Below are 27,189 nucleotides of genomic sequence, written 5' to 3' on the forward strand. Positions count from 1 at the left end.
GTCTGGGCAGCTCCCCTCAGGTGTTCCGAGGCCAGCGGGCCTGCCAGATGGCGTGGGGAGTTTGGTGGGGACACAGGTCTTTGCTCATTGGTGACATGCGTTGCTAAAAGTTGGTAGGTAACTGTAAGTGACAACAAATCACACTTTCTCACTTCCAGAGTGGAAAAGAAGCCTCGTCCTAGAGCTGTCCCAGGGCTAAGGAAGAATTTCGGTCGTGGCCAAGGAGCCCCGTCCTCCATGTCTTTTCCCCTTCTTGGAAAAGCGCAGCCCCTGCGGTCCCAGCCTCGCCTGGGCCGGGCTCACGGCCTCATTGTCCCCCCCGAGCCCTGTGGGCCAGGGCACGACAGTCCCAGGCCCAGCCCCGGATTAGAAACGGAACAGACTGTCTCCGGGAGAGCCGATGCCCCCGCTTCCTGAGGTGGTCCTCCTTTTCTCTTTGGGCCTCAGCTCTGCCCACTTTTAAAGCCCCCCACACACAGAAGGCGCAGTCAAGCGTGCAGCCGGTGGCCCCTCGGGCTCCTGGGCTCTGGGAGTGGCCACCATTCACCCTTTGCCTCTGGGGGCTTCTGAACCGTGAAGCCCTGGTCAGCGGGGCTCAGGACAATCCCTGGGAGCGAGGCCTCCCCAGGCTGGTGCTTCCTGTGTCCTCACAGCTGCCCCTGGGTTGTCCCCGGAAGAGCCTGAGGACACCCGAGGACACAGCCGGAAAGCGGTCCTGGCTCACAGCAGTGCCCCCTCTGGCGCTGGTCTCCCGGCCTGTGCAGCGTGGAAGGAGTGGCAGGCTGCTGCAAGGGCCTCTGTCCCCACCGAGGAGGATGACAGTCCACGCCCACTGGGGACAGAGCAAGGCCCTCTCCTGGCCTCTCACAGAAGCCCCGCCTCCATCCGCCATCTCCGACCAGAGCGGCCTGCACAGCCCGCTACCCTCCTTCCTGTCACTCGCTGACTGGGGGCCCCTTGCCATCTTCCCAACTTTAATCCCTGTGCGTCCCCTCTCTGTCCCCAGACTGCAGTCGCCTGTGGCTCCTCCCAGGGCCTCACTGGCCCAGCTGGCACTCGTGTCCCCACTTCCAGGGGCACAAATCCTCACCCAGCACTGTCTGTGATCCCTCGGTCACTGAGACCATTCTCTGCTGGCAGGTGCTCGCCCAGACCAGGTAGATGGACAAACAGACAGAGGGGAGCATTGACCTGGGCTGGGGTCCCAGTGCCAGGCGGAGCGTCCACCAGGAACGCGTGCATGTAGTCGCCTTCCCAGAGGATCTGCTTTCTTCCCACCCCCCGCCCAGTGCTTTGGTCGTCAGGAAGGAACCTGCTCAGCCCTGAAATCAAAACTTTATACTCTGAGACTCAGTTTCTCCTCCTGTAAAATGGGTCGGAAATGGTGCCAACCACATGGCCCTGCTGTGAGGAGCTCAGGAGTTAACCTCAAAGTGCGTGCATACACAGCAGCTTTAGTTATAAGGTGACCATAGGATTTGTCCTCCAAATATATGTGAATCTAATGTGACTGATAAACAAAGTCATTTAAAAGCTCCATGGAGGGCCGGCCTGGTGGCTCAGGTGGTTGGAGCTCCGTGCTCCTAACCCTGAAGGCTGCCGGTTCGATTCCCACATGGGCCAGTGGGCTCTCAACCACAAGGTTGCCAGTTCAACTCCTCGACTCCCGCAAGGGATGGTGGGCTGCGCCCCCTGCAACTGGCAACGGCAACTGGACCTGAAGCTGAGCTGCGCCCTCCACAACTAAGACTGAAAGGACAACAACTTGAAGCTGAACGGCACCCTGCACAACTAAGATTGAAAGGATAACAACTTGACTTAGAAAAAAGTCCTGGAAGTACACACTGTTCCCCAATAAAGTCCTGTTCCCCTTCCCCAATTAAAAAAAAAAATCTTAAAAAAATAAATAAATAAAATAAAATATAAGATCCGTGGAACTGAGAATTGTTTTTTTTTTGTCTCTATGTTTTCTCAGAAAATACTAAAACTGTAATTATTGTCAGGTTATGGATCTCAAAATCTTTGGATGTTAAAAAAGAGATCCTTTTACCTGACAAGTCTGGAAATCGTTGAACAGACGAGAAGGACAGGTAGGGCCGGAGAGCACAAGAAGGTTGTGAAGGCTTAGCCGGGTTCTGACCCCTGACCCTCGGTCTCAGGCAGTAGGATTGGACCTGGCCCTCAGAGTAGATCATTCAAAACAGACAGCGCAAACAAGTGTCCAGGTGTCTGGTCTGCAGGTGCAGCCAGTCGTCCTATGACTTAACGAGAAAGCACCGTAGATGGGGAAACTGAGGCACAGGCAGATTGAGAGGTGGCCCCAGGCTCACGCTGGGCAGTGGCTGACTGGTGATGCAAACCCAGAGTCCTGCTCTTGGCCTCCCTGCTGTGCCACCTCCCAAGGGGCACTTAGTGAGGGACAGTGTGGCGATGTGTGAAGGGACGGCCACCTGACCAGTCCTTCTCTTGTGGCCTTTGTCCAGCTGTCACGTCACAGACAACTGTGCACAAAGTTCTCTCTGATGAGCAAACGCATCTCCTGGGACTTCACACGACAGCCAAGAAACTCATCTTGTCTAGGTCACCCAACACCTTTTGTTAAGTGATGATAACTTGTGGTCCCCCTGGCACCTACCTCAGGGACACCATGAGCAGGGTCCGAGTTTTCTCAGCAGGATCTCCAATATACGTGTACCCCTCCCACAGCCCTGGACCCCCAGGAGCAAGTGTCTTTGGCTCAGAGGACCTGGTATGTGACTTATAGCCCTGGTAGAATTCTCCCCAGGAAGAAGCCTCTCCTTGACCCCTGCTTAAGGCTCCATCTGACCTCATGGGGCATGAGCAGGAATGCAGGGGCCCCGGGGGTGTGGGGGGGTAAGAGCTCTGGAGGGGCTCTTGAGCTTTCTGAGGGGTCATGACCTTAAGAAAGACAGAACAAGGAGATCCAAGATGGCAGAGTAGACAAGCACTGTGCCTGCTTCCTTCCGTGAACATATTAAAATTACAACTAAATTATGGAACAACCTGGAGAACCATCTGACGTCTGGCTCAACAGTTTTATAACTCAGGATGTAAAGAAGACACATGGAGACTGAGGGGGGCGGAGACGCAGGACGGGCCCCACACCTGTGTGGCGCTTTAGAACCAGGAGGGATCTCTGGGTCACAGAGGTTCCTCCAGAGGAGCCAGGGGTCCAGCCCCCCACCAGCCTCCCCAGCCTGGAGCACTGGTGCCAGGAAGAGGACCCCCCACAACACCCGGCTGTGAAAAATAGTGGGGACACCGACAGTTCAGGTGGGACGGAAGGTGACCGTAAACCAGGCGTCCTCTTAAAGGGCCCGCGCACAGACTCACTCGCTCGCAGGCACTCACCTTGGGCTCCAGCGGAGGGACGGTGACTCGGGGGTACGTCAGAGGCATACGGGGAGCAGACTGAGGTGTGTGGCCTCGGGGGGGAGGCCTGGATGACAGTCGCCATTTTCCCTGTGAGGAGACCTGCCCGGTTCAGCCAGCAGGCAGGTGCCATCGTTTCTGTGTTGAGCCCGCCCCCTATGCTTACGGCCAAATCTGAACCTGATTGGCCTGGTGAGCTCCGGGGCTCCGCCCATCTGACTCAGCTGGGACCCCGCCCCACCCCACCTTCACACAGCTGGAGGCGCTTTCTCCTTGAGCAGCCAGCCCCTTGCACTCTTTCTGGGAAAACTATCAGAGTCCACAGGCCCCAGGTGGGCAGCAGCTGGCCTCAGTGTGCTCTGACACTTTTGCTGAGTAGCTCCAGGCTCAGCACGGGCCCCAAACCAGAATTTATGTGAATCTGGTGACCACAGGTCTTCCCATTCTAGTGACTCCCTGACACCCTGCCTCACCCAACTTGGGTACCACACAAGGCTTTATCAGCTGCTGAAACTTAAGGGAGCTGGAAGGGCAGCAAGCCTCAGGGTGTCCTGGCTTTTTGCACAGGTACCCAGGCCAGGTACTGGTGGCAGAACTCCTCAGTTCTCAGTGTGGCCTCTCACATGCACCTACAACTTAAGCACAGGCAGCGAACTATTGTAGATCGCTTTGTAGCTCCTACCAGGTAATCCCCACTGAGTGGGATTTGCCCCAGGGGGCTCTGGTGCCCGTTGAGACCACCCTTTGGGTGTGCCACTTGTGGGGCTAATTGGGCAGTGCTCTGCTGTGGTCTGAAGCCAACCTCCAAGTATGTTGGTTCTGGGGACTATTGGGAGGGGCTCCGGTGTAGGTTCAGGTCACCCACTGCCTGTGACCTGCCAGGGACTACCTGGAGCCCCATTTTTATCCCAGGAAGAGCAAAAGCCCCTTTGCCATCTGGGCTCCGGGTCACCACCTGCCCAACACCTGCCTTTGGGCACAGATGTGATGAAAATTGGCCGACTTGTGAGGTCAATCTGATCAGGGCTCCATCCTTGGGGAGTGACTGCACTTTTCTTGGTTTTAGGAAGCCAGCAGGTATTTAGGTGTCTCCTGCCACCAGCGGTTCCTCTCAAGCAGCAAACGCCCCTCCCGCCTGGGAGTGGCCCACTTTCTCTGGAAGCCCCTCCCTGCCTCGCTCTTACAGCCCACCACAAATGTCTGTTCGAATGAGACGAAGTCTCCTCTTTGGCAGTCACAGTGTACAGTCATGAGTACAGACCTGGTGGCACCTTTATTCTATTAAAAGAATGCACCCCTTCCTGGAGGTGGACGCAGCCCTACGCCAGGCTTGGCAAACAGAGCTTGGCAAACAAAATACAGGCTGGGCTTTAACTCACCTCCGCCGGCTGCCCTTGTGCAGTGAGTAACCTGTTCAACTGTATGTGGCAGCCTCTTTCTCGCCCACTCTTCTGTCTCTGTCCTAGCAAATTCCATGAAACTCCAAATGCAGGTCCATGGATGATCTTTGAAAAACAAGAAAAGAACCGTCTCGGCTTCCAGTATTCGGTAGTGTGTAAAAACACCTCCCATTTTGGGGTGGAGGGGTGATACGTGTCCACAAGTTTCACCGAAGATCATCACACAAGAGAGTTGGGTGTAGGAATAATTCTGAATGCATTAGCCTACATTTTGACTGTACTGGGGAGATGACAAAAGTGGTGCTATGTCAGCATATCCGAATCCTGTGGCTTTGGAGCCAGGCCCCGGGTGATGCAAGGGCGTGTGGCTCTGCTCCTCAGCTTTGCACATAGTAGGTCCACACCAGGAAGATGCTGCATCTTTCTTCACCCGGGCTCAGCTCTCCATTCTCAGCCCCCCAGGAAAATGTTCAGATGGGCCCCCTTGTCGTTTCATAGTTACACAACAGGTAGTCACAGCAATGGAAAGGTGTCCTTTGTCATACCAGGTCTGGGTGGGCGTATGTGGGAACCTCCACCTCCCTCCTCCTCATCCTGGGTCTAGGCACCTGAGGGGGCAGTGGGGAGGTGAACAAAGGACACAGATGTGAAGGGTAAGGGCAGCAAGACCATCTCTCTTCCCTCGGGACGGGGCTGGCCTGAGACGGAGGGATAGGCTGTGGTCACTGTGGTGTGACGGACAGCCTTCCGGGTAGGTCACCGCATGGCCAGGGTGAGCTGGCAGGGACTGCTCTGGCCAATTAACTGCGTGCCTTACCATCTCGTTGTCCTAACTCTGCGTGTCCTCAGTGAGCAGGTGGGCTCTGCTCCACACAGTCATTTAGAGATCTAGGCGGACGTGGGCTTCAGTGCTCTGTGACTTCAGCGTCTAAGCTGAGACGTCCAGAGTTGTGGAGGCAGGAAAGGGAGACCCTGGGGCGCTCTCACAGCTCCTGTGAGCCCTGGACCTGCGGGTGTAATGGGTCACTTCGCCCCAAGAACATTGGTCAGTGCCAATCCGGTGTCTCCGCCACGCCTCTGCCTGCCTGGGGGCCGTCCTTAACCAACCTTCTGTTCTTCTTGGCCTAAGCCAGGGCCTGCATCACCACGGGGTCCAGCTTGGTGTGCGGCCATGTGTCCCGTTGTTCTCCATGTCTGTGTGTCCCAGTCTTGCCAAGAGGACTCTAGCTTCCATTTTGAGAACCTCAGTTCCAAACGTTATTGGGCCACTTACATGAATTAGCTTCAGTCACACAGGGAGTCAGGAAGCCAGCAACAGTGAACGCAATGATGAGAGCTGCTAGTCACACTGTGTGCTCAGCACCTAGTCAGCACGGTGAACCGAGAGCAATGCTTCTCTGTGCCAGGCTGGGTACATGCAGAATTTCAATCCCCTTCTGAGGCTGGGGGGCGGGGGTGTCCCTATTTTGGGGACAGCAAGACACAGAGCAGACCAGGGCCTTCCTTGCCCATGGTCGACCCAAGTTCACAGTCAGGTCTGGCCTGGCAAGGCCCACGCTCCTGTCTGTGACAATGCTGCTTAGGGCCCTGGGGGCCCTAGGGCGGAGGAGGGGCTGAGACTGACCTAAAACTGGGAAACCCACAGAGCAGCACGCAGGAGTTTAGAGCTTGGCGTCTTTACAGTTAACAAGTCATAGGTGAGCTTGGCAGAGAGATGTGGGAGGCTCGTGTCCTAGTCACCGCCAACACGTCACGAAGCAGCCCTCTGCCAGGCACAGTGCTGAATGCGTCCGTGTGCCAGCTCCTGCAGGTCTCTCCACAATAGCTTCCGTTATCTACCCTCAGGTTCCCGGTGAGCAAAGCAAGGCCCAGACGGGGACAGGCAGAGGGGGACCCAGGAACAGCATGCTTTGCATCTGTGTAGCCCGTGCAGGTGACAAAGCGGGTTCACATGAATTGTTCTACGTGTCTCACTGGGTGACACGAATGCAGGCCAGCCAGGCCCCGACTAAAGTCAGGGTCACGTCACTGATGCCACACACCAGCAGAGGAAGCTGAAGGGCAGTGTCCCATGGAGAGCAAGAGCTCCCGTAGACCCGCCAGGCTGTCCCTTGTTGGTCACTCCCCCCTAAAATGGTGGCAACGACAGAATCCACTGTGTAGGGTTTATTATGAGAATGGTTTAAGGTAAGCCACATTATATACTAAGTCTGGCTGTGTCCCCCAAATTCATGTGCATTCGTGAACCTGAGACTGGGACTTATTTAGAAATAGTCTCGGCAAATGGAATCGAGGGACCAGACCACACTGAGTAAGGGTGGGTCCCTGGCCTGGTATAACTGGCGTCCTTAGAGAAAGGGGAAGTGGGCACAGCCACACACAGAGGGAGAGGGCCACGTGAAGACAGAGGCAGAGACAGGCGTGGTGCTCTGACAGGCTATGGAATCGCAAGGATTGATGGCCAGACACTGGAAGGGATGTGGGACACGTTCTCTCTTGGGGTCCCAGAAGGAGCCAACGTGGCTGATGCCTGGATTTCTGGCTTCCAGAACTGAGACAGTACATTTCAGTTGTTTTAAGCCCTCCCCCACCCCCACTGGTGGTACTTTGTTGTGGCAGCCCTAGGTAACTGACATGTGGGCACACAGTAGGAACTCAATAAATGTTAGGTGTGGTTATTATTTAAGACAGAAAGATATAATAGACCAAATGTCTGGGAACCCTGACTGCTGGAATAACAAATAACGGAAGTGCTAGGATGTCTTTGAGGTAACCATCAGCTAAAGGACAAATCGTAAAGGAATGGAGAGAAGGGGTAAGAGGAAGGGAAGGGAGTCCCGGAAAATTCGTGGCCAGAGTTTGGCTGCTGGTCACTAAGTTTCACTCAGCCTCACTTCCCTGGAATTTTGAAACCTACCACTTACCAATTGTGGATTTACAGTAATTACAGTGCATGTGAATCACCTCACAACTTGAAGGAGACGAGGCTTTACGGCAGAAATGGACATTCCTAAGTCATGGAGACCAGGGGTGGTGGGTGTTGGCCTTCCAAACCCTCTCTCCTCCCCCGTTGTCTCCCCTGGGGGACGGTGGGTCAGCTGGGATCCAGAAGGGCAAAGGCTCATCTTTGCTATGGGAGGATTTGAGGCGTGCTTAGTGGGAGTCAGGTTTTATGCCCGAGGCAGAGGGAATTCTAACACACACTAGAGCAGAAAGACAGAAATTGTCGTTTAGATGGCTGCCATCTGTAATATTTAGCAGGCAGGTTCTGCAGGGCAGTTTAACCTTCTGTAACCTTACCGTTCCGTCTCCGGCGCTCATGCTCTTTCTCACACACACACACACACACACACACACACACTCACAGACACACACACACACTCACACTCTCTCACACTCAGATATACAGATGGATCTGCGATTAGATAAAATACTTTACCATAATGGTCTTGTTTGAGGGGGAACGCTACAGACTGACATTCTTCTGTCCGGACCTGGCATCTTGCATATGCAAACATGCACAACTTACGTATTGACCTGTAACAGGAATTGAAACTTAGAAAGGCAAGAACCTGTGAGCTTCCTGCTAACCAGGGCAATACAGAATGTACGCTTGGAGCTCGGCAAATAATTAATAGTAATGAAAACTGACGTTGTAAAAATTGAAGTGAGAGGGCTGAGAGCAAGGAATTGGTTTGGTTGTCAAACCTCAGGCCTAAAGGGAAACAGATTGCTTTGGAGAATCTTTTAATTAATTGCAGAGTTTTCCTGTTTCTTCTCCACCAAATGAGCTGAGTTTCTTTCTCAGCCATCAGGAAGCTCTGTAGAAAGAGGGTGGGATGGGGGCGGGGGGCGGCATGAATGGTGTTGGGATCTTCCCTTCCTGGCAGCCTCTGGAATGCCCCACCCCCAACCCCACCCCCAGCATAGGCAGCTCAAGGTGGGGGTGACACAGCCCAAAGAGGGGTTCGTTTTGCCGATTTACTGTTACTACCTGTGAATAAGCCAGGAGGTCCGCCTCATTCATAGCTAAAATAAAAAATGGATCTCTACAGTCTGACCAAGTTCAGGCACAGAGCAGCCGCATTAACTTGTATTCTAACAAGATTAAAATATATTTGTCCTGGGGATTAGCATACTTAAGTCCCCTTTTGCCTTTTTAGCAGTGGCAGGGCACTTTGATCTGCCTTGCGTGGCGAGAGCACGGCTTGGGCCCAGCTACCCGACTGCCAAGTGTGAAATCGGCCTGATGTCATCCTCATTCTTCATCTTTTACATCTTTCACCAGTTTAATTATATTTCCGCCACAAAGCTCTGGCGTCTCATTGCATATTCCAGTTGGACTAGGAAGCATTTAAAAAAAAAAAAAAGGTTGAAATACCCCTGTAGGGGGAAGGGAGTGCCCCCCTCCCCCACTGCCCTGCAAATCCTGGTGCAAAGGCAAGGAGCCCCAGTCCTTAGTTTGCCCCTAATGGATGTGCTTACCTGTTTGTGTGTCCAACTTTGGCCGGCTCTGCGTGGCGCCCAGCTCCCTCATTTGGCGCTGGGCACAAAGGCCACTGTCACGCCCCGTGTGCTGGGTTTGGTGCTGTTTGCCTTGGGACGCCAGTGGGTTTGTATTACATTCATCCTCTGATGCGCTGGTTTTGTTTCCTTAGGGCCCAGAAACCCACAGGGCACGCTCCTGTCCCTGCATAAAAGCCACCTTTCTCAGTCACCAGTCGCCCACTTTGAGGCAATGTGCAATCGGCCAAAATAAATTCTAGGGCCCACTCAGTAACCAGAGGGAATGTATCTGGCTGATCTTTGATCACCTCAAAAGACAATTTAACTCTCCATCCAAACCAGCTATGCTGGCCCTGTAACACTTCAGATTCCCCTGGAACCCTTTGGAAAGGCCAGCCTGCCAACGGAATAGGCTTTGAGTTGGTCTGAGGGTGGCACCTCCTGCTGGACCTCACCTCTAATGCCACCAGAGCCTCCTCCTGATGACTGAGGGGGTGGGGGGACCGCAGGGAGGGAGGAGTAGGAGCAGACTCTGGTCCTGCCAGGCCCTGCACAGGCACCTCCCAGGACACTGATGTTGGGGAGAGGAAATGAGCCACCTGCAGTGGTGGCTGGGGTTTGACCTTCATGCCAGGCCGCTGCCCCAGGCGCCATTCACACCCCACTGGAGTGTCTCAGAGACCCCGGCTTTCTCCAGGGCTCTGGCTGGCCGTTGGGTGTTACTTCCATGTACAAGCTGGACAGAATAGAAATGCAGATCACTGTCTTTAGCATTTGAGAGCAGGTCAGCGCTGGGAAACGCAGTCCTCCGACAGCCCTTTTGTCTGAGATTTTCCAGGGTTTTCCACTTTCTGGGGGAGGGGAGCACCCGCAGGTAAAGAGACAATAGGTGGGCTGAGTTGATTGCCACTTTTGCCATTTGGGGAAAAAGAAGAGACAGCCCTGTTAGGTCTTTTTAAAGGTCCACGTTTCGGACCCTTTTTATTTTGAATCATCATCACTCCTGTTAAAATGGGGGGTGTGTGGGGGTTAACAACACATTGCTTCTCAAATTGAATGAGAGAATTATAAAATTATCTCCACATAATTAATTCAGGATTATGTTTCATTCTAGTTAGCATGTAATCAAAGCCTGTTATGCTTTTAGCTATAGGAACAGCAATTAATTTAAAAGGGTTACTTACACCCTTCACTATTTAGACAGAAGAAGCCGGCCACACCGTGGGAGCCACTCGCCCTCGGACGACGCATGGCTTGGCTGGGACACATGTGCCAGGTGGCTTTCAGCTCTCACTGTCTGCTTGGGCACCCTTCCTCTGCTTTGAGTCAAATCTGTCTGGTGGCCACGGGACTCGCTGCCCTGTGCAGTGATCACCTATGGGGACCGACAGTGGGGTGATGTGTCCACTTATTGGGCTTCTGTAGAAACCCAAGACACAGCACCTTGTTTATTTTGGGGTCAGGAAAGGGTGTGGTGAAGGCTGATATGAAGATGTATGTGTGTGTTTGAGCCCTGAGATAACAAAACACACTTAGGTGTGGTTCAAAAAATAAAGGGGGTGGGGGGGGCCTGTTTCTGGAAAGTGCTAGAGTTCTGAATTTTCACTACCAAGTGTGGTCGTCCATTCTCCCTCAGTTCCTACCACAGCACTTTCTATAATCACGTGGGTATTGTCTCTGTTTGTTCGTGATTTTCGCCTTTTTCCTTTCCCCAAACAGCTACACAAATGCAGAACTGGGTGGGAGAAGCAAGGAAGGTGTGGGCTACCACTGGGTGCTCTACCAGAAGTCGGACTGGGCTGTGGAGGGCAGCCTGAGCGTAACACCATCTCCGTCTTTTCTTCCCCCTTACAGAGCCCCCAGGAAGCCTGTGAGGTAGATGTCCCTTCTGTCAGAGCGGAGTGATTCAGCTGCGGGGGTGTGAGTAACACACTGGCAGTTGAGCTTCGATTTGAATGCCTGGTGACAGAACTCTGTAATTGTCAGGGCACCACACGTCTTTCAGTGCTAAGTGATGTTATATAAGTATTTGCACGAAAAACCGTGAGACCCGAGCTGTCCTGGAGCCAAGGTGTGGATGGAGAAGCTTTGGGCATCTGAAAGCCCGCTCGGCCTAATGCTCTCTCTGCAGGCTGCAGTCTCTTCCCAAACAAATGCAAGTTTGGAAGGCAGCCTGGCCCTCTTCCATTCCTGGGACTGAGAGCTTCCCAATTTCCATCCAGATGTGTTAGCAGGGGAAGGCATTCTCTGAGACAGCAGACAGCCTCTGAGTCATGGGGCACCTTACCTGCAGTAACGGAGTGATAATACTAGCCTTGGCGAGAGTCAAACTGTGCAAAAGGATGGGTGATTCTGCCATGTTTTGGGTGATTCATACCAAACTAAAAACAAATGCCAGTTTGCAGGATTCACATTTTGCCAATGGGAGTGGGAGAGCAAAACTATCAAAAACCTTGGGACAAAGTTTTGGCCCAAAGGGAAAACTCAGATGCAACGTGCCATGGCCACGAAATGACGCCAGCGGGCGGGCAGGGACCAGGGTGCTGGCGAATTTGGAGGGAAGCGGCCGGTCTGCTGCTGGGAGGGGCGGCAGACACAGAAACGGGGCAGCCGCTCCTCGGGGCGCTTTGGCAGCTGGAGCCTGTGATTACCCATCCAAAGAGGAGAAAAAAGGAATGGAAGAAAGGGAAGTTAGCGGAGGGGGTAGAGGCCGGGGGAAGGAGGAGGGCAAACTCGGGCGGCAGAGCCTGACGGTCCCGGTGCAGACAAAGGACTTGGCGGGAGCAGAGAACCCCGAACGCGCTGCTGAAAGGCGTTCGGCTGCCCTTCCGCGGGCAGAGTGCTCGGACCGCGCGGCCAAGTGTCTCAGCTCGACAGATGGGGACGAGCGGCAGCCGCCCGACGCTTCCAGACGCTCGGTGCACGCCGTGGTCTCCCACGCTCCTCGGCGCCACGGAGGACCTCGGCGTGTCAGGGTCCCTCCCCCGCGCTCTCCCCACGCGACCCCTCCGCGGAGGAGACCGCGCTGAGAGCCGACCGCCGCGCAGCCCGCTGGGCGCTTGTTCCCTCTTCCCTCCCGGGTCTCGCGGAGGCTGGGGCAGGGGTGCGGGGGGGGGGGGGGGGGGGGCCTCTGGGACGCCTTCCAGGCTGACGGGGAGGCAGCTCTCGCTACTCTTTGTTCCTGCTCCGCGCAAAGCGCGGGGCTCAGCCCAGAAAGGGGGGCGGGACAGCCAATGGGACAGTCCCTGGCTCTGGAGCCAAGGTTCCCCCACCCCAGAAAACCCGCCCTGGTGTCCCCGGAGACACGGAGGTCCTCTGGGTTTGGGTCACCGTACCTGCGCCCAGGTTTGTTGCCCGGGCCTTGCACGGCCTGGCTGGGTCGGCGAAGGGCAGCAGGCCTGAGTCACACCCCGCCCTTCTTGGGGATCCCCAAATCCCTCTGTGGGGGCTGGGCCCGAGCTGCAGAGGTGGCCGAGAGTCACCCCAGTGGCTGAGCACGAGGCCAGTGGTAACGATAATAACGCCGTCGTCAGCAGCCTCAGCAGCCAGAGCCCAGCGCGGCGGAGCACGCTTGATTAAATCTCCTAATTAGGAGCCAATTTAATGAATATTATTACATTTCGGGCGATTTCAAGAATGGCCTTTTATTTTCTGTGGGCGGGAAGCATAAATAGAAAGGAGTATTAGAGATTAATAATATCATGAATGGTCTGCGCGGCGTTCGCACGGCTCCCGCACCGAGGGCGGCCGGGCCTGAAGCCCGTGGGGTCCTGGGACTCAGCGCGCTGTCCCGTCCACGCACGTCCCTCTCCGGGCCACCCCCACCTGCCTCCTCTGCTTCGAGGCCTGAGGAAGGCCTCGCCCTCCGCTCAGATGGGACGGAGTGGCAGTGGGGTCCCCTCCCCCGGCCCGGCGCGGGGGCTGCCCGCCTGTGTGCAGGGGTTGACAGGTGCGGGTGGCGTGGGACAGACCCGTCTCTCCAGAGGCCTTCGGCAACGTGGCCCGTGGTCGCCAGTCGTTATTCACTTTCCAGCGCGCGCGGCTCTGCCGGGCAGGCTGCAGTTTTCGGCGGAGCCGGGACACTCCCGGGGGCGCTTGGGGAGCTGCCGAGCGGGTAGGGACCGCGAAGGTCGCATATTAAACCAGCGGGAGACAGAATGACTTCTGGCTGAGGGGGAGCAAGCACACGCCGCCCCCCAGACGGCGCCGGGCGGCCGCGGGTGCATTTGCATATATAGTGCCTGGGTATTTGCGCGCGCTGTGTGCCGGGCACACCTGTGCCCAGAGGCCTAGGAGCCCCATAGATCTGCCCTTTGTACTCAAGGAAAAAACAAAAAAGATGGAGCCCTCTGGGCGGTCAGACCGGTGTCCTTCCTTGTCCTTAAAGAAAGCACATGGCAGGTCCACACTGGACGACCACGGCGCCAGTTTCGACCCTCGGATTCTGACTCCAGCCTGAGTGTGGGACGTTACTCATCCGACCCGGTTTGGCGTTCGGAGGAGAGAGATCCTCTGAGCACCTGCCAGGCCTCTCCAGCCTGCACCCTGCTGGAGCACCGGCTCCAAGCAGGCCCGGGGAGGGCGGTCTCTGCCCGGCCACGGAGGTTGGCGGACTCGTCTCAGTCCCAGCTGCAGGGACACATCCAGGCCTGGGGGTGGGGGCCGTTCAGCTTGGAGGAGCAAGGACTTCCTTGGTAAAGGAGATTTCCACTGACAAACGTTTAGGAAACCGGCCTCCTGCGGGTCGGACAGTCTGGAGGGGTTGGTTGGGGGCACCACCGACTCTCGTGCTGCAGGCTGTGTCCAGATCCGGGGCACCCAGACACCCATGGGGACGGTACGGGCCTCCGGATTTCTGAAAGGAGCCTGGACTGCTCTGTAGGCCTGGCTCTGGCCTCCACGCTCCCCTAGTGAGAGCACGCTGGCTGGTGAAGCAGGGACGCTCCATGAGTTGGGGGCTTGGATTGTATCCTGCTGATTAAAAAAAAAAATGTAATAAATGTAAGAGCAAAACCAGGATCTCAGAGTTTTAAGGATCTGAAGGCTCATTCAGTCAAATCCTCTCCCAGAGACAAAAAAGAAAAATCTCTATGCCACTATAGGCCTAATGTCTGTTTGCATGCCTCTGAGGATGGGGAACTCATTACCTTACAAAACTGTACGTTACCCCTTAAGTGTTATGATTTGCAAACAGATTAAAAAATAAAATCATTGCTTAATGTTGCTATACTGTCCTTTTATTTAAAAAAAGAGAGTCCAATGGGATAATAGGAGTTGTGCTAGTGGGCTTTTGTTTTGAATCTAGGAACCTTCACAAAGGTGCAAAAAGCAGCAGTGGGGAAGACGCTGAGGGGGCCTGCCTGATGGCGTTCCATTGGCGATGAGGCTGGAGCGCTCCCGGAGGAGGAGCCAGCAGCTGGGGCTCGGGAGCCAGCGGGCTGAGACCCTAGCTCCCTCCATGGACTGTCTTCGCAAATCCTGCGAGCAGCCTGTGTGAAACAGAAGACGATCCTGCCAGTAGTGTCTGAGCTTCTTTTACTGGGAGCAGGAAAACTTTCTTTCCAAACCAAGAAAGTTTGGAAATAGAGCAACTGGGCATGCAGGGCTCCAGTGGACTATCCTGCCCGGGCCTCCTGGGAGGTGGATCCCGCTCGCTTCTGGGCAGGCGGAGACCCTGGGACCCAGGGCTGGTCACCTCCGGGAAGCCGGTCCTTTTTCCACATTCGCCTGGGATGTTGTCCCAGGCCTTTACGTGGGCGGTAAAAACAGCAACAAAACATAAAACATAAAACAAAACATAAAAGAGGAGAGCCCCTCTGTCAGTCACATCAGAGCTCCTCGCCCCAGGGGCTAAGGAGTCTCTCAGCCCGAGCAGCCAGGGGGACAGAGACCTGTTGCAGTCTGCAGGATTTTAAATATTTAGTCAATGGAGGAGGTCCATACTTTTGAACACTTCCTTTCGGTCGAGAGATGTGTACTTAACTTTGGTTGTTCTGAGATAGCCAAAGTGTCTTCATTATTTTTAAAAAGTGCCCGGAGCTGCAAATGTTGGCCTGTGCACCCCTGCTTAACCTGGGACTAAGGCCACCGGTACCTTTGCGGGGAGAAGGGTGCCCAGGACCGTGCCCGCGACTCAGAAACAGGCTCAGAAAAACAGGCTCATTCCACCTTGAACAGCCAATGTTTTACAGTAAAGCGGTTTTTTCTTTTTATTTAATGTTAACTTTCAAGAATTTAAACACACAAAAATGCAGGGGGAAGGTTCACAATTTTGATAACCACAGTTGTAAATAGAAACATTCATTTCTCATAAGATTATAAATATTTGATACTGAAACTGTAAAATGCACATGTTTTATAAACTGAAAATAAAACAAAAAGCTTTAAAAACCAAAAAACTTTGCTTCCTGTTAAAAAGGCATATCATTTCATTGAGTTTCCTAAGCAGCAGATGGTTATTCACAGATTTTTAAATTACAACTTTTGTTTTTATAGTTTCCTTTTTAAAAAACGTTTACACTCGTTATGTACAAAGTGAAACTATTATCGCAGTGAAATAAAGAGGTTTAAGGCAAAGAGAGAAGTTCATCCTCAGGCCTCAGGGGAAAGCCATGACTCCTGCCCCAGCCCTGGGCACACTCCTGGGCTGTCCTGGCCACAGATGGACATCTGGACATGATTCTTTTTCCATACACTAAACACAAGACAGTGTGGAGTAATATATATAATGTGTTTGTTTATATATATGGACTTGGCGGGATATATTGAATATATTTAATTTACACTGTACCACACCTTCAAAAAATAAAATGTATATTTAGAAAAACAAGGAAAGACAAAAAGTGATCAGAAATGATTATTTACACATTTTCTTCCTCAAATGCGGGAGGATTCAGAGTGCCTTTAAAAGTCAAGGTAGTCACATGTCCCAGAACTGTGGGCTCATCTACGCCTGCCTGTGTGTGTGTGTGTGTGTGTGTGTGTGTGTGTGTGTGCATGCATACCTACATTTGTATACACACACAATTTACCTTAATGAATGCTCTCTATAGCAAAAGTGGCCATTAAAAACGAAAAATAAAAAGGAAGAGAAGAAAAAGGAAAGGAAGAAAATGCCAACTCTCTCGGAGCCCTCTGCCCGCCCGCCCCGCAGGGGAGGCAGTGGACCTCCGCCGTTTCTGGGGCCGACTGGGCGGGCGTCTGCGGGGGCTGGCAGAGCTGCAGGGCATTCCCTGAGCCTGGGCCTGGAGGGTCATCCCACCACTCGTGGGCCCCTCGGCCGGGGAGCCCCTGTGCCCGGAGGCGGAAAAGTTGGCGCTGGTGGCGCTTGGCGGGACAGGGGACAGCGACACAGACGCAGACGGAAGCACGCACGCACGCACGGAGGCGCAGGCCTGGCCCGGCCTGGCAAGGAGGAGGATGGACTGGGAGAGAAAGCAGGAGGGGAGTAGCGGAGCGGGCGAGGCCGGGGGTCACCGCGGGCCCACTGCCCAGCGCAGGCCCCACGGCCAAGCCCCCACACTCCATGGAGGACTCCCGCATTCCGGTCGCCCGCCAGGGCCCTGACACGGCCCTGGCCCAGGCTGGGGTGCGGCCTCTCCTGCGGACCTCGCCAAGCCCATACAAACAAAGTGGCAGAACTCATAGACCAAGTAGGAGCTTTTTATTCGGTTCACAGTCGTGTGAAATGCAGCAATAAAAATCTTTGGACTTCAGCAAGTTGTTTTAATTTTTTCTTCTTTTGAAATTAAAAAAAAAGTGTCCAATGTCCCATAATGGAGCTTAGGGGATTAAAAAAGATGACACCCTAAGCGGCCCCCTTTGCAAAAAAAAAATCATAAAATTAGCATAATCTCATAAACAGACACAAAAAAATCAAAAAATATTTTATAGTCAGATATTTTGGATTTTACACCACCTGTAAATTATATATACACAGAATATTGCAGAACCATAGCTAATACACGAGCTTTTCACTATGAATGCTGGTATCTTCTTTATACACTGGCCCTTTATTCACGATTTTAAATTATTGCATTGTTTAGCGCGCATCGATACTGGCGCCGCCCGCACGCGCGCGGGCCTACTCGCTGTCCGACTTGCCCTCCTTGGCGGTGGTGGAGTGGTTGTACAGGCCCTGGGCCATGAGGTGCACGGCCAGCGTGTTCTTGTTGCCCGTGGCCTTCTTGATCTTGGCGCGCTTGTTCTGGAACCAGATCTTGATCTGCGACTCGTTGAGGCTGAGCTCCTGTGCCAGGCTCTGGCGCCGTTGTTCTGTCAGGTACCTGTTGGTTTGGAACTCGGCCTTGAGCCTCTGCAGCTGTTCCGCCGTGAAGGCCGTGCGAGGCCGCTTGTCCTCCTTGTTGGGGTTCTTCTTCTTTGGTTTGCGGGACCTGGGGCCTGGGGAGGTATGGTGGACAGAGAAAACACCGGTTAGGAGGCCACCCTGCCTGCTGACTCAGGCTGGGTCACCTCGCAGGGCAGGCGTGGGAAGGAAGTGCTGCCCAAGGCAGGAGCCAACCTGGAGGAGAGCTGGGCTGAGACTGGGCCCAGCTCACAGCACCTCCACCACCCAGCCCTGGGAACGGAGGCTATGGGCCAGCCAAGCCTGGTGGAGGGGTGGCAGTGGGAGTACAGGGCAGGCTTCCTGGAAAGGTCTCCTGATAAAAGGAAAGCAAAGCCTCATAACTTTCTGGCAGGGCTTTTGCAAGCCCTTCTGAGGTTCCATCCAGGAAAAAGGACAGGGAGGGTAGGTGCTGGTTGAGAAGGTGAGGGGAAAAGAATAGGGGCAGCCCAAGTAGCAGGAGCAGCCCTGGAAGCTGAGGGGCTGCCACAGGACCCCCAGAGGGGACACCCCAGAGTGTACCCAGGGTTGTGGGAGCCAGGGGGCAGGTTGGTCCTGAGAACAGAAGGCCTGCCTCCACCTTAGCCCCCTTCCTGCCTGCCCCACTGGCACTGTGGGCCCAAGTTCATTGTCTCCTTGAAGGATGGGAGCACACACACATCTTTCCTGGATGGGGAGGGAGCACTGCCACTGAGTTTCCCTTCCCCCCCACCAAGTCTCCTCAGTTTCCCAGCAAGGGAGAAGGGACCTCTTCCAGCTTGGGAGGGGGTGCAGCTGACCTTGGGCAGAAGAGTTACTCTTCCGACCCCCACCCAGGCCTCCTCCCATTGGGACGCCTCACTTGAGGTTGGTTCAGAACAACGGTGGTAAGGATCCTAGGACCCGACCAGAAAAAGGCCTGAGAGAGGGGAGCCAAACACTTTCTTTTTGTTATGTTAAGAAGCTCAGCCCTTCCGCCCGCCTGGTGTCTAAGGGAGGAGGCCTCCGAGGCTGCTGGGGAGGGAGTGGAACTGTGTCTGGGTCTGTTAATCTGTTAAGTGTGTGAATCAACTTTGGGGAGTTTCTAGCTTCAACTTCTAAGGAGGTGCCTGCGGCCGGAGGCTGGAGAAGGCTAGACCGAACACAGCCAGAACCCCAGGTCTCTGCCCTGTGCCCCCAACGCACCCTGCAGGGCTGGGGGCCTGCCCCGCCACCCTGAGCGGCTGCCGAATCCCACCCGAGCACTACCGGGCTGCATCCCGACCGGACCCTGAGGGGGAATGAGCCCTCCAAGGGGACAGTCCCGAGACCCAGTGAGCACCGATAACTTCCTCCCCACCCACCAAGCAAGCCACGCACTCTCTTGAGGGAGGCAAATTCCCCAAGAGGGGTTGTGGGCGCCAGAGAGGGGGCGCAAAGGGCCGTTGACCTCAAAGCCCGGGCCTTTTAGGTTCTAAAGCACACCCACACTCCAGCCGTGCCCCCACTTGAGCGCTCTCACAGCCATCCTCTTGCACACGCCCAGGGTGCCGCCGGCCGGGCCTTGCTGGAGGTTTCCGACTCGTGGCGGTGGACCCTGCTCCCCGGGAGCGCGAAGGGGACAGGAGGTGGCTCTGTGAGGCCCGGAAGGGCCGGTCCGCACCTGCTGGACAGACCGCAGCCTCGCGCTCCAGGAGCCATTCTCCGTCTCCATTCTCTTGGCACCCCACCCCGCCCCCAAGAAGGCTGCCATACCCCGTAAACTCCTCTTCTCTTGGGGCTCTCGCGCACGCGAATCATCCCGCAAAACACACACATCATTTTACGGAAAGAAAATCTCCCCAAAAGCAGAATTTTTAGTTCCCTCTCTTCCTGGATTTTTTTTCAAAGCGCAAACACTTAGGAGTCTCAAACAGAACGAAACCTCAGCAAGAAAACTCTGCGTTGCTTTTTTTCCTAAACGATAAGAAACATAAACGTGATCTTACAGGTTTTCTTTTCTTTTCTTTTCTTTTCTTTTTTAACACTTAAGACCAGCGACTCTGGCCAGGCCCGGCTGCCGGGCTCCTGCGGGCCACTGGGGTCTGGCGGGCTGCGACTCCAGCGCACAAAGCCGGCCCCATTGTGAGCCTATATGTTAATTAAATATTAACAAAGGAGGGAGGCGAGAACAATGGAGCAAATTTCAGATCTAGCTGGAGAAATTTGGGTTTCCTCAGAGATAGATACACATTTCTGCGGAAAAGCAGCCAAGGGGGACTCAGTTGTGCTGTGCTCCCGGTAAACGACCCCGGCAAAACAGTGGAGGGTTTGGGGCAGGAGAATCAGGTCTGCGCTGCCAGCTCGGGGACAAATGGAGTCCTCTCCTAATGGCTGTTCGCAGTTGCAGACCCGCTTTTACTATCGCTGATGATTTCTGCAAGGACTTGAACTTAGCTTTTAAAAACCTCAGACCTACGGAAAACACACGCGACACCTCTGCACAAACCCCCTCTGAAATCTGCTGCTTTCCTACCAGGGAGCAGCCACAGGGAAGCTCGGGGAGAAAGCCCCTTCTATCTGGAAGGATTGCAAGCCCCCGTCCTCCAAGCTGTGTGCAAGATGGGTGAGGAGCTCCACACTGCGGGATCGGCAAATGAAACGGGGCAGAGGGCAAAGGGCGCCTGTTCTCCGCCCTTCCCTCTCGCGATCCCCCGCTCTCCCTGGGCAGTACAGGCCGAGGGGCTGAGGGAGAGCAGCAGCCTCGCTCTTTCTTCCCTGGCTGCATCTGAGATTTCTGGGTCGCAGGATGAATCTAGGTCTGGGGGAGAGCTGGGCATACATCCTGGGTCTAGGCTGAGCTGCAAGGACTGGAGAAAGGGTTGAGCAGCGAGCTTCCGGGCCTGTCTTCCAGCCACTGCGGTGCTACCAAATAAACTCCAGCCAGGGAAGGGGGCCTAGGGACTGCGCGGAGACAGCAGGTCCTCCTGCTTCTGCTGGTCTAAGAAGTCTGCACCCCCTGGCGAATCCATCCTGCCCCCTGGCCTCCTGGCTGCAGCCGGACCAGCGTCAGCCGCACACAATATCGCTGTGTGTGTCTTTGTGTGTGTGTGTGTAGGGGGGTTTGGGGGGGGAATCCTGGTGTCTTCCTCCCGGTAAGTCCCCACGCCAGCGCCGCCCTGCAGCCCCGCGGGCCTCCCCGCCGCAGGCTGGGGCGCGGGATCCCCGCGGGCTCACCTGAAGAAGGCCGGTCCGAGTAGCGCGTGCAGTAGACCCAGGCCGGCCAGAGCATGGGCTGCGTACCCAGGTTGGCGCTGGCCTGCGAGCTGTCCGAGTCCGAGCTCAACGACAGGTCGCCGCCGCCCAAGCCGCGGGCCTTGAGTGCCCCGTCCAGGGGACCCCCGGTGTCGCCGCCTTTCTTGGCGCCGCTGTGCAGAGACAGCGCTTTGGAGCCGCCTTCCCCTTCGCTCGGAGATTCGCCGCCGCCGGGCAGCGGCCCGCCCGCACTCGGCGCACCAGGCGCGCTCTGCCGGGGCTCCCGGCCGGGCTCCGGGGGCTGCTCGGCGCCGCCTCCCTCCGCGCCGCCCGCGCCGCCTTCGCCGCCGCCACAGCACGTCCCCGCGTCCTTTCTCCGGCCGAACTCAGGCCGCAGGATGTTGTCGATGAAGAAGTTGGTGATGCGGTGCGGATGCTGGTGGTTGCCCGGCGCCTGCAGGACGGCGGGAAGCATCAGAGCCCGCCGGCGGCCAGTGTCCGCGTCGCCCGGGCCGCCGCTGGGGCTGGATCCCGACTGCCGCTGCCCCTCCGCCGCCGCTTCGCTGGGCTTTGGATCATTCTCCTCCATGCTGTTCACAACAAATCCCAAACTGGTTCTCCGGGGACCCCCTCCACTCAGCCCTCGGCCCGCCCGCGGCGCACACGGAGACCCCCGCGGCCGGCTCGCGCCCTTAACCCGCCGAGTCTACCGACGGCGCGCGCGCCGCGGCCGCCGCCAGGGCTGGGAGCCTACAAGCCGCCGGCCGCGCTCGGAGCGGAGCCGTTCCAATCCACGAGTTGAGTTCGAAAATACCAAGAGTCGCCCAGCGCCCAGATGCCCGGAGATTCAAAAGAGTCTGGTCCTCGCCTCTGCAGCGCACGCGGGCGCTAGACAGTCAAAGTGGTCCAGCGGGGACCCGGGGCGCCCCCGGGCTCCGCGCCCCTCTCCGCGGGCGGCTGCCTCCGGCTCCGGCGCTCCTTCCCGCCGCGGCCGCTGGGCGCTGGAGCTGCGCGCATGCAGGCAGCGCGCTCCCCGGCGCTCACGCCCGCCCAGGCCGGTCCTCGAGGGTGCGGGGCGCGAGCGGTCAGCGCGCACATGGAGGCCCGCGGGCCCGCGCTGCGCTCGGCCGCCGCCCCGCTGCGGGCCGGGGCGCCCCTCCGGCGTGCGGCCGCGCCCCCGCCGAGCCCCGCCGAGCCCCGCGGCCCGAGTCGCATGGGTGAGCGGCGGGAGGCCGGGCCGGGCCGGGCCGGGCTGAGCCGCCCGAGCTCCCTCGCGGTCTGCGCGCCCTTGCCGCCTCGGCCTCCGCGCCCGCTCGGAAATTCCAGGCCACTTAGCGCAACCTGAGACACTTTCACTCTGGATTTTTGTTCTTATTTTTAACAGAGCCCCCTCGAGTGACGTCGCGGGCCGGTCTCCTGGACACGTGCCTCCGGCCAATGGCCGCGGCGCCGCGCACCCACGTGACGCGCCCGCCGCCGCTTGGTGACAGGAGCTGCCCCTCCCCCGCCGCCACCGTCCCTCCCCCCCTTAAAGCGGCCGCGTACTCGGGCGACTGGTGCCGGAGCCCGGAACCTGGCGAGGCCGCGACCGCGTACCCTGAGCTCGCGCGCGCTTTCCCCATCGCTTCTCGGTTCAGGGACCCGAGGCGCCACCGCGACAGCCCCTCCAGGTCACCTTTGTGTGCGTACGTGGACACGCGCTGGAAGATTCCTATTTTTAACATTTCCATATTGTTTACCGTGGGGAAAAATCCCACAATTCCTTGCACAAAAATGCATAAATCATATTAAATGAGCTGCCGAGATACAAAGGGACTTTTGTAGTCCGCGTTCTTTGCTGGTGGAGAGGGAAGTTGTCACTTACATTTGACTTCGGTGACCCGGCAGATTCCTGTGTTACACGCAGAACTGACGCGCAGGACCCTCCTCCTGTAGACACGTATTGTAAGTGTGCATGTGTGTGCGTGTGGAGGGCGGCGCGTGCATACGGCAGGATCCCACTGGGAACACCGATCCTCATGAAACATGCATGTGGACCCGCAAGAGCGCGGGAACACGATTTCGGGCTCCGTGTGGGGAAAGAAAGAAGCATGGGGGTTACAGCTGAATCTCGTTTGGAAAAGAGAGGAGGCTGGCAGTTCAGCCAAACCTTCAAAACCATCCGGAGACGAAGTGCCTCCCGAGCAGCTGCCCACCCCTCCCAATTCCCAGCCAATCACACGCCCCCCTACACTGCTTGCGGGGCTGCCAGGTCTTTCACCCCATTTCCTTTGTCTTAATATCCTTTAAACTGGTTTCTTAGGAGGGCGGGGCCCATCTGAAAGGGGAAGTAGGAATCAAATGGTGTGGGGGTGCAATTTGTTTCTCCCCTGCCCTCCCTCTTTTCTCTATTCCTTTCTAAACTTTCTTTCCAGCTGCTGTCAGAATATCCACCTTGCACTTGTTTCCTCTTCTCTCCCCTCACCTCCTCTAGGCTCCTTTCTGTTTGCTCTTCTCTCCTTGCCCCAGCTGCAGACACCCCCACCCCAAATCCCAACCGACCATTGTCTCACGTGTGCCTGTCATTCATTTAAAATGAATTTATATGGAAATTTGCAAACTTTGGAAAACAGACAAAAGGGCGACTCTGAGGTTGCAGGTAGCCCTGTTTCAATAAAAGTGCCCTCGGTGGAAAGGGGGGTGAGGAGGGGAGAGCAGGGAGAGCCGGGGACTCTAGGACTGGCCGGGCCAGGCGGCTGCAGAGTGACCCCCAGCAGCTGAGGTCCACAGCAGAGCTGCCTGGGGCCTGGCTCTGCCCGTTGGGTGCTGCCAGGCCAGGAGACACGAGATAAGGTCTGGGCAAGCTCTCCTCCGGGCAGTGTGATCATCAGGCCACCCTGAGGCGTGAAAGCTTCACCTTAGCCTGGCTCAGCTAACCTCCTGTCCCCACCTTGTCCTCTCTCCACTGCAGGCTCCAGGGTGCAGGCTGGGGTGGGATAAGAAGCAAGTTACAAGATCTGCTTCCAGGGAAATTAAGCTGTCCAGGGCCCTGGTGGGGTTGGGAAGAAGAGCTAGGCTGGGTCACCTGGCTGCCAAAGGTGCTGGAGGCAGGTAAGTGCCAGGTGTTGGGAGGCGCTGGAGGCAGACGGGGAGGCTCACGGGTCCTCTGTGAGACTCAAGCAGGTGGGGAAGCCATTTCTCACTGGGGGTGACTCACATCTCTTCCCCCATTGCCCTCTCTCCATTGGAGGGGTCCACACCAAATTACCTGGCTAAGCACACACCTGCCAGGGGCCTTGCCTGAGTCTCAAAAAAATGACACCACCCCCCTAGTCTGCCTGCCCCTAGAAAAATGGGGCTGATGAGGTTTGTGGGAACAGCTTACTGACACATGTTTAGGGTTTGGGGAAGAAATTCCCTGGCCCTCTGGGAACCCTAATCATCACCAGCGAGGTAATGTCCAATTACTTGGGTCTCCGGAAGGTGGAGTGGGTGGAGGGTGGGCCCAGGACTGGTTTACTTCCTGCAAAGGCGGCCAGGTTAATTTCTCACCCATCCCATGAAAACCAATTAGGCTGCCTCCTGAGAAATATTTTCCTGTTTCTCGGGCACCATCACTTCTGAGTGTCTCAGCATTAAAAGAGCCCAAGGCACTGCACTTCCACTGTGTTCTTTCCTGCCACCCAGACCCAAAATCACAGCGACCACATGAACTCTGAAGCAGCTGGTTATCTCTAGGCAAATCTGGAATCGCTGTTTCCAGGCTGTGCCATCAGGCTGGTGTGAGGAGGGAACTCCTGGGTTTTTGGGGGGCGGGGGGCAGTGCAGGAAGAGGAGGATGGGAAAGAGAAAGGAATGAGGGAAGAAGTCATTAGAGGAGGGTCTAAGGCCTCCCAAAGCCCACCCAAACTTGAACATAATTCTGGAAGAGAGCACCCCTTGAGAGCGGGCACCATTCAGTGGGGGTGGAGAGGGGGCGCCGTGGGAATTTGGGCTGGAGCTGCACGAAATTGGTTTACTTAGGGAATCCTGCTTTATACACACAGACATCTCATGAAGCAGTCCCCTGAAGCTTCTAAAGCGTGCTAGAGGCCCAGCGCCAGCCTCCTGCCGGATCGGGGACCCCGCCCTGGCTGTGCTTTCTGGGGAGGCTAGGGAGCCCGCATTTCCAAGTCTCTGTTCCTGGGCGGACATGCAGCCGCTGGGCCCCGCGGCCCTGAGCCCAGCGAGCCGCGCCGCTCGGCTCTCGGACCCGGACGCCGCAGCAGCCCTCAGCGTCGGCCTCTCTGTACGCGATCGATCGGGAGAGCGATCCTCGGACACGTGTGTCTCCCCAACACAAAGCGAGGCTTTGGCTCCCTCTGAACCCCGTCCCTTCTCCCCTGCGGGGTCTGGAGAGTGCCAGCTCACAGAGAACCGTCCCACAGACTTCTACACAGGGCGTCTACACAAAAGGGGGCCTTTCAAAGAGAGGAGAGAGGCTTCTAGACACGGGGGATTTATAACACCGACGCTAGTGTCACAGATAACATCTCGCGCGGCAGCCGGTGGCAGAGCGCTCGCGGAGACGCTGGGTGCCTGGCTGCGGATCCAGCCTCCGTTTTTTCCTTAAAGCGAGGCCGGAGGAGGGTGACTTTTCCCGAAGCTTTGCTGTCCCCTGACTTCCCACACTCCTCTAGATGGGCGTGGGGACACTCGGAGAAAACGAATGCAATGAGAGAGGCGTTCGCTCGCGGAGTCCTCGTCACTGGGTTGGTAGAGACGCCCAACAATTAGGGAGAGCGAAATCTCAACCCAAACAAAATCGGGCGGGAGCCCCGCGCTGCCGGCCGGGCTCTGGGCGGATCTTGGGGCCCGAAACGGGAGAAACTCCTCCCGCCCGGCGGAGAACCGCCGTCGGCTCCTTGTGCAGCCGCCACGACCGGGTCTGCAGACAAAGGCCAAAATGAAGGGGCTTGGGGAGCAGTGGGTGAGCCTGGCCGGGCAGCGGGCGCCAAGGTAGAGCGTCCGTGCTCTCCTCCGAACGAAGCACAGGCCTACAGACACAGGGGACAAACTTGGGGGGCTAGGGTCGTGGAGGCTGGGGTCTGGGATCAAGGTCTCCATCCGAGTAATCCCAAGAAAGAAGGGGTTAAACGCAGCAGTGGTGGACATGGAAAGGGCAGTGGGGGCGCAAGCCCTTGTGCTCTAGGCCCGTGCCTGTCCCTGCCCTAACCCACCGAAGGGCGCCCAGATCCCTGGAGGCATCCTGTGGCCACAGGGAGCCTGGTGGGTGGGTTGGCGCCCACGGATGCTGGCTAAGAAGGGCGATGGGCAGGGCATTGCCCGTTTGGGCCCTGCCCCAAGGGCTGGAGAAGAAGCGGCTTGTGCACAGCCAAACCTCCCTGGGTGCTGGGGGCGCCAAGTGGGGGAGGCATCCAGTGGGGACCTCCTCCTGTCCAGGCCACAGGGAGAGGTCTTACTTTTGAAGCTGAGCCCCAGTGCTAGCCCCGGAGAGCTGGGGAGAGGAGCGTAGGGTGGGCACCTCTCCAGAGCTGGAAAGTACCATGCAGAAACCATCCCTAACATGGTTTATCCTGAAAACAGAGGCTTCCACAGGAGAACGACTTGTGCCGGTGAACCCACATCCAGCTCACTCCTCTGTCTCGGCCCCTTGGCCCACCCTCCCTTGACGTTTCTCCAGGGTGGTGGGGGGGAATCTTGCCTTAGACGACCTGACTGTCCTTGGGAATCACGGGTGCCCTGGGGACCCTTTTCCTGCACTCTCACCCCAGTTCACTGCCATTCTTAATCCAGATAAAATGTGGCCCCCTCTGGAAGCTGGGCCCGCTTTTACTGGAGGCCTGTCACTGTGTCTTCACCGGACTCGGGCCGTGGGAGCAGGCTGGGCTCTGCCCTCATCAGCTTGTGCAGGGGCAGGCTTGCGAGTCACACAGACAGTTTGGTTCTTTTTTGTTTATTTTTCCCAAAACTCTTCACAACTCTACTGTAAAGAAGATGTCCCCTCAGAATTGCAGCGACCCAGAACACATTCTAAATAATCCAGAGGCATATAGTCAAACTGGTTTGGCAAAGGAATGGGAAGAGCGGCGTCTGTGGCTTGCGCTGGCTAAGCACACCGAAACAAGAAGAAAAATCATGTAAAGGGACAATGAGTTCTAAAGACACCTAGCCACTCTCTCTAATCTTACAATTCCTTATCACTAGTGGAAGAGATTCTAGTGTCTCTCCACTGTCTTCCCTTTGACCTTTGAAGGAGCCCCCGGGGAACACCTGCTTTCCTCACAGACCGCGAGGTTTCTTGTCTCGTCTTTCTTTCTGTGATGGCCCAGGTCATCATAGAGAGGCTAGTATAGCCTAAGCTCATGTACACTG

The 27,189-nt window shown here is 56.3% G+C and overlaps 1 protein-coding gene across 1 annotated transcript; it reads right to left on the reverse strand.

Annotated features, from left to right (window-relative positions):
• Window positions 1-15,532: 15,532 nt before the first annotated feature.
• Window positions 15,533-21,855, reverse strand: EN2 (engrailed homeobox 2). The gene is made up of 2 exons (XM_033098595.1): window positions 20,818-21,855; window positions 15,533-17,699 (listed from the first exon to the last, which is right to left on the reverse strand). Exons 1-2 carry the CDS (start codon window positions 21,422-21,424, stop codon window positions 17,383-17,385), a joined length of 924 nt encoding a protein of 307 aa, XP_032954486.1. The 5' UTR covers window positions 21,425-21,855; the 3' UTR covers window positions 15,533-17,382.
• Between the last annotated feature and the right edge of the window lie 5,334 nt (window positions 21,856-27,189).

Source organism: Rhinolophus ferrumequinum, chromosome 26 (assembly GCF_004115265.2).
Source record: "Rhinolophus ferrumequinum isolate MPI-CBG mRhiFer1 chromosome 26, mRhiFer1_v1.p, whole genome shotgun sequence".
Classification (NCBI taxonomy): domain Eukaryota; kingdom Metazoa; phylum Chordata; class Mammalia; order Chiroptera; family Rhinolophidae; genus Rhinolophus; species Rhinolophus ferrumequinum.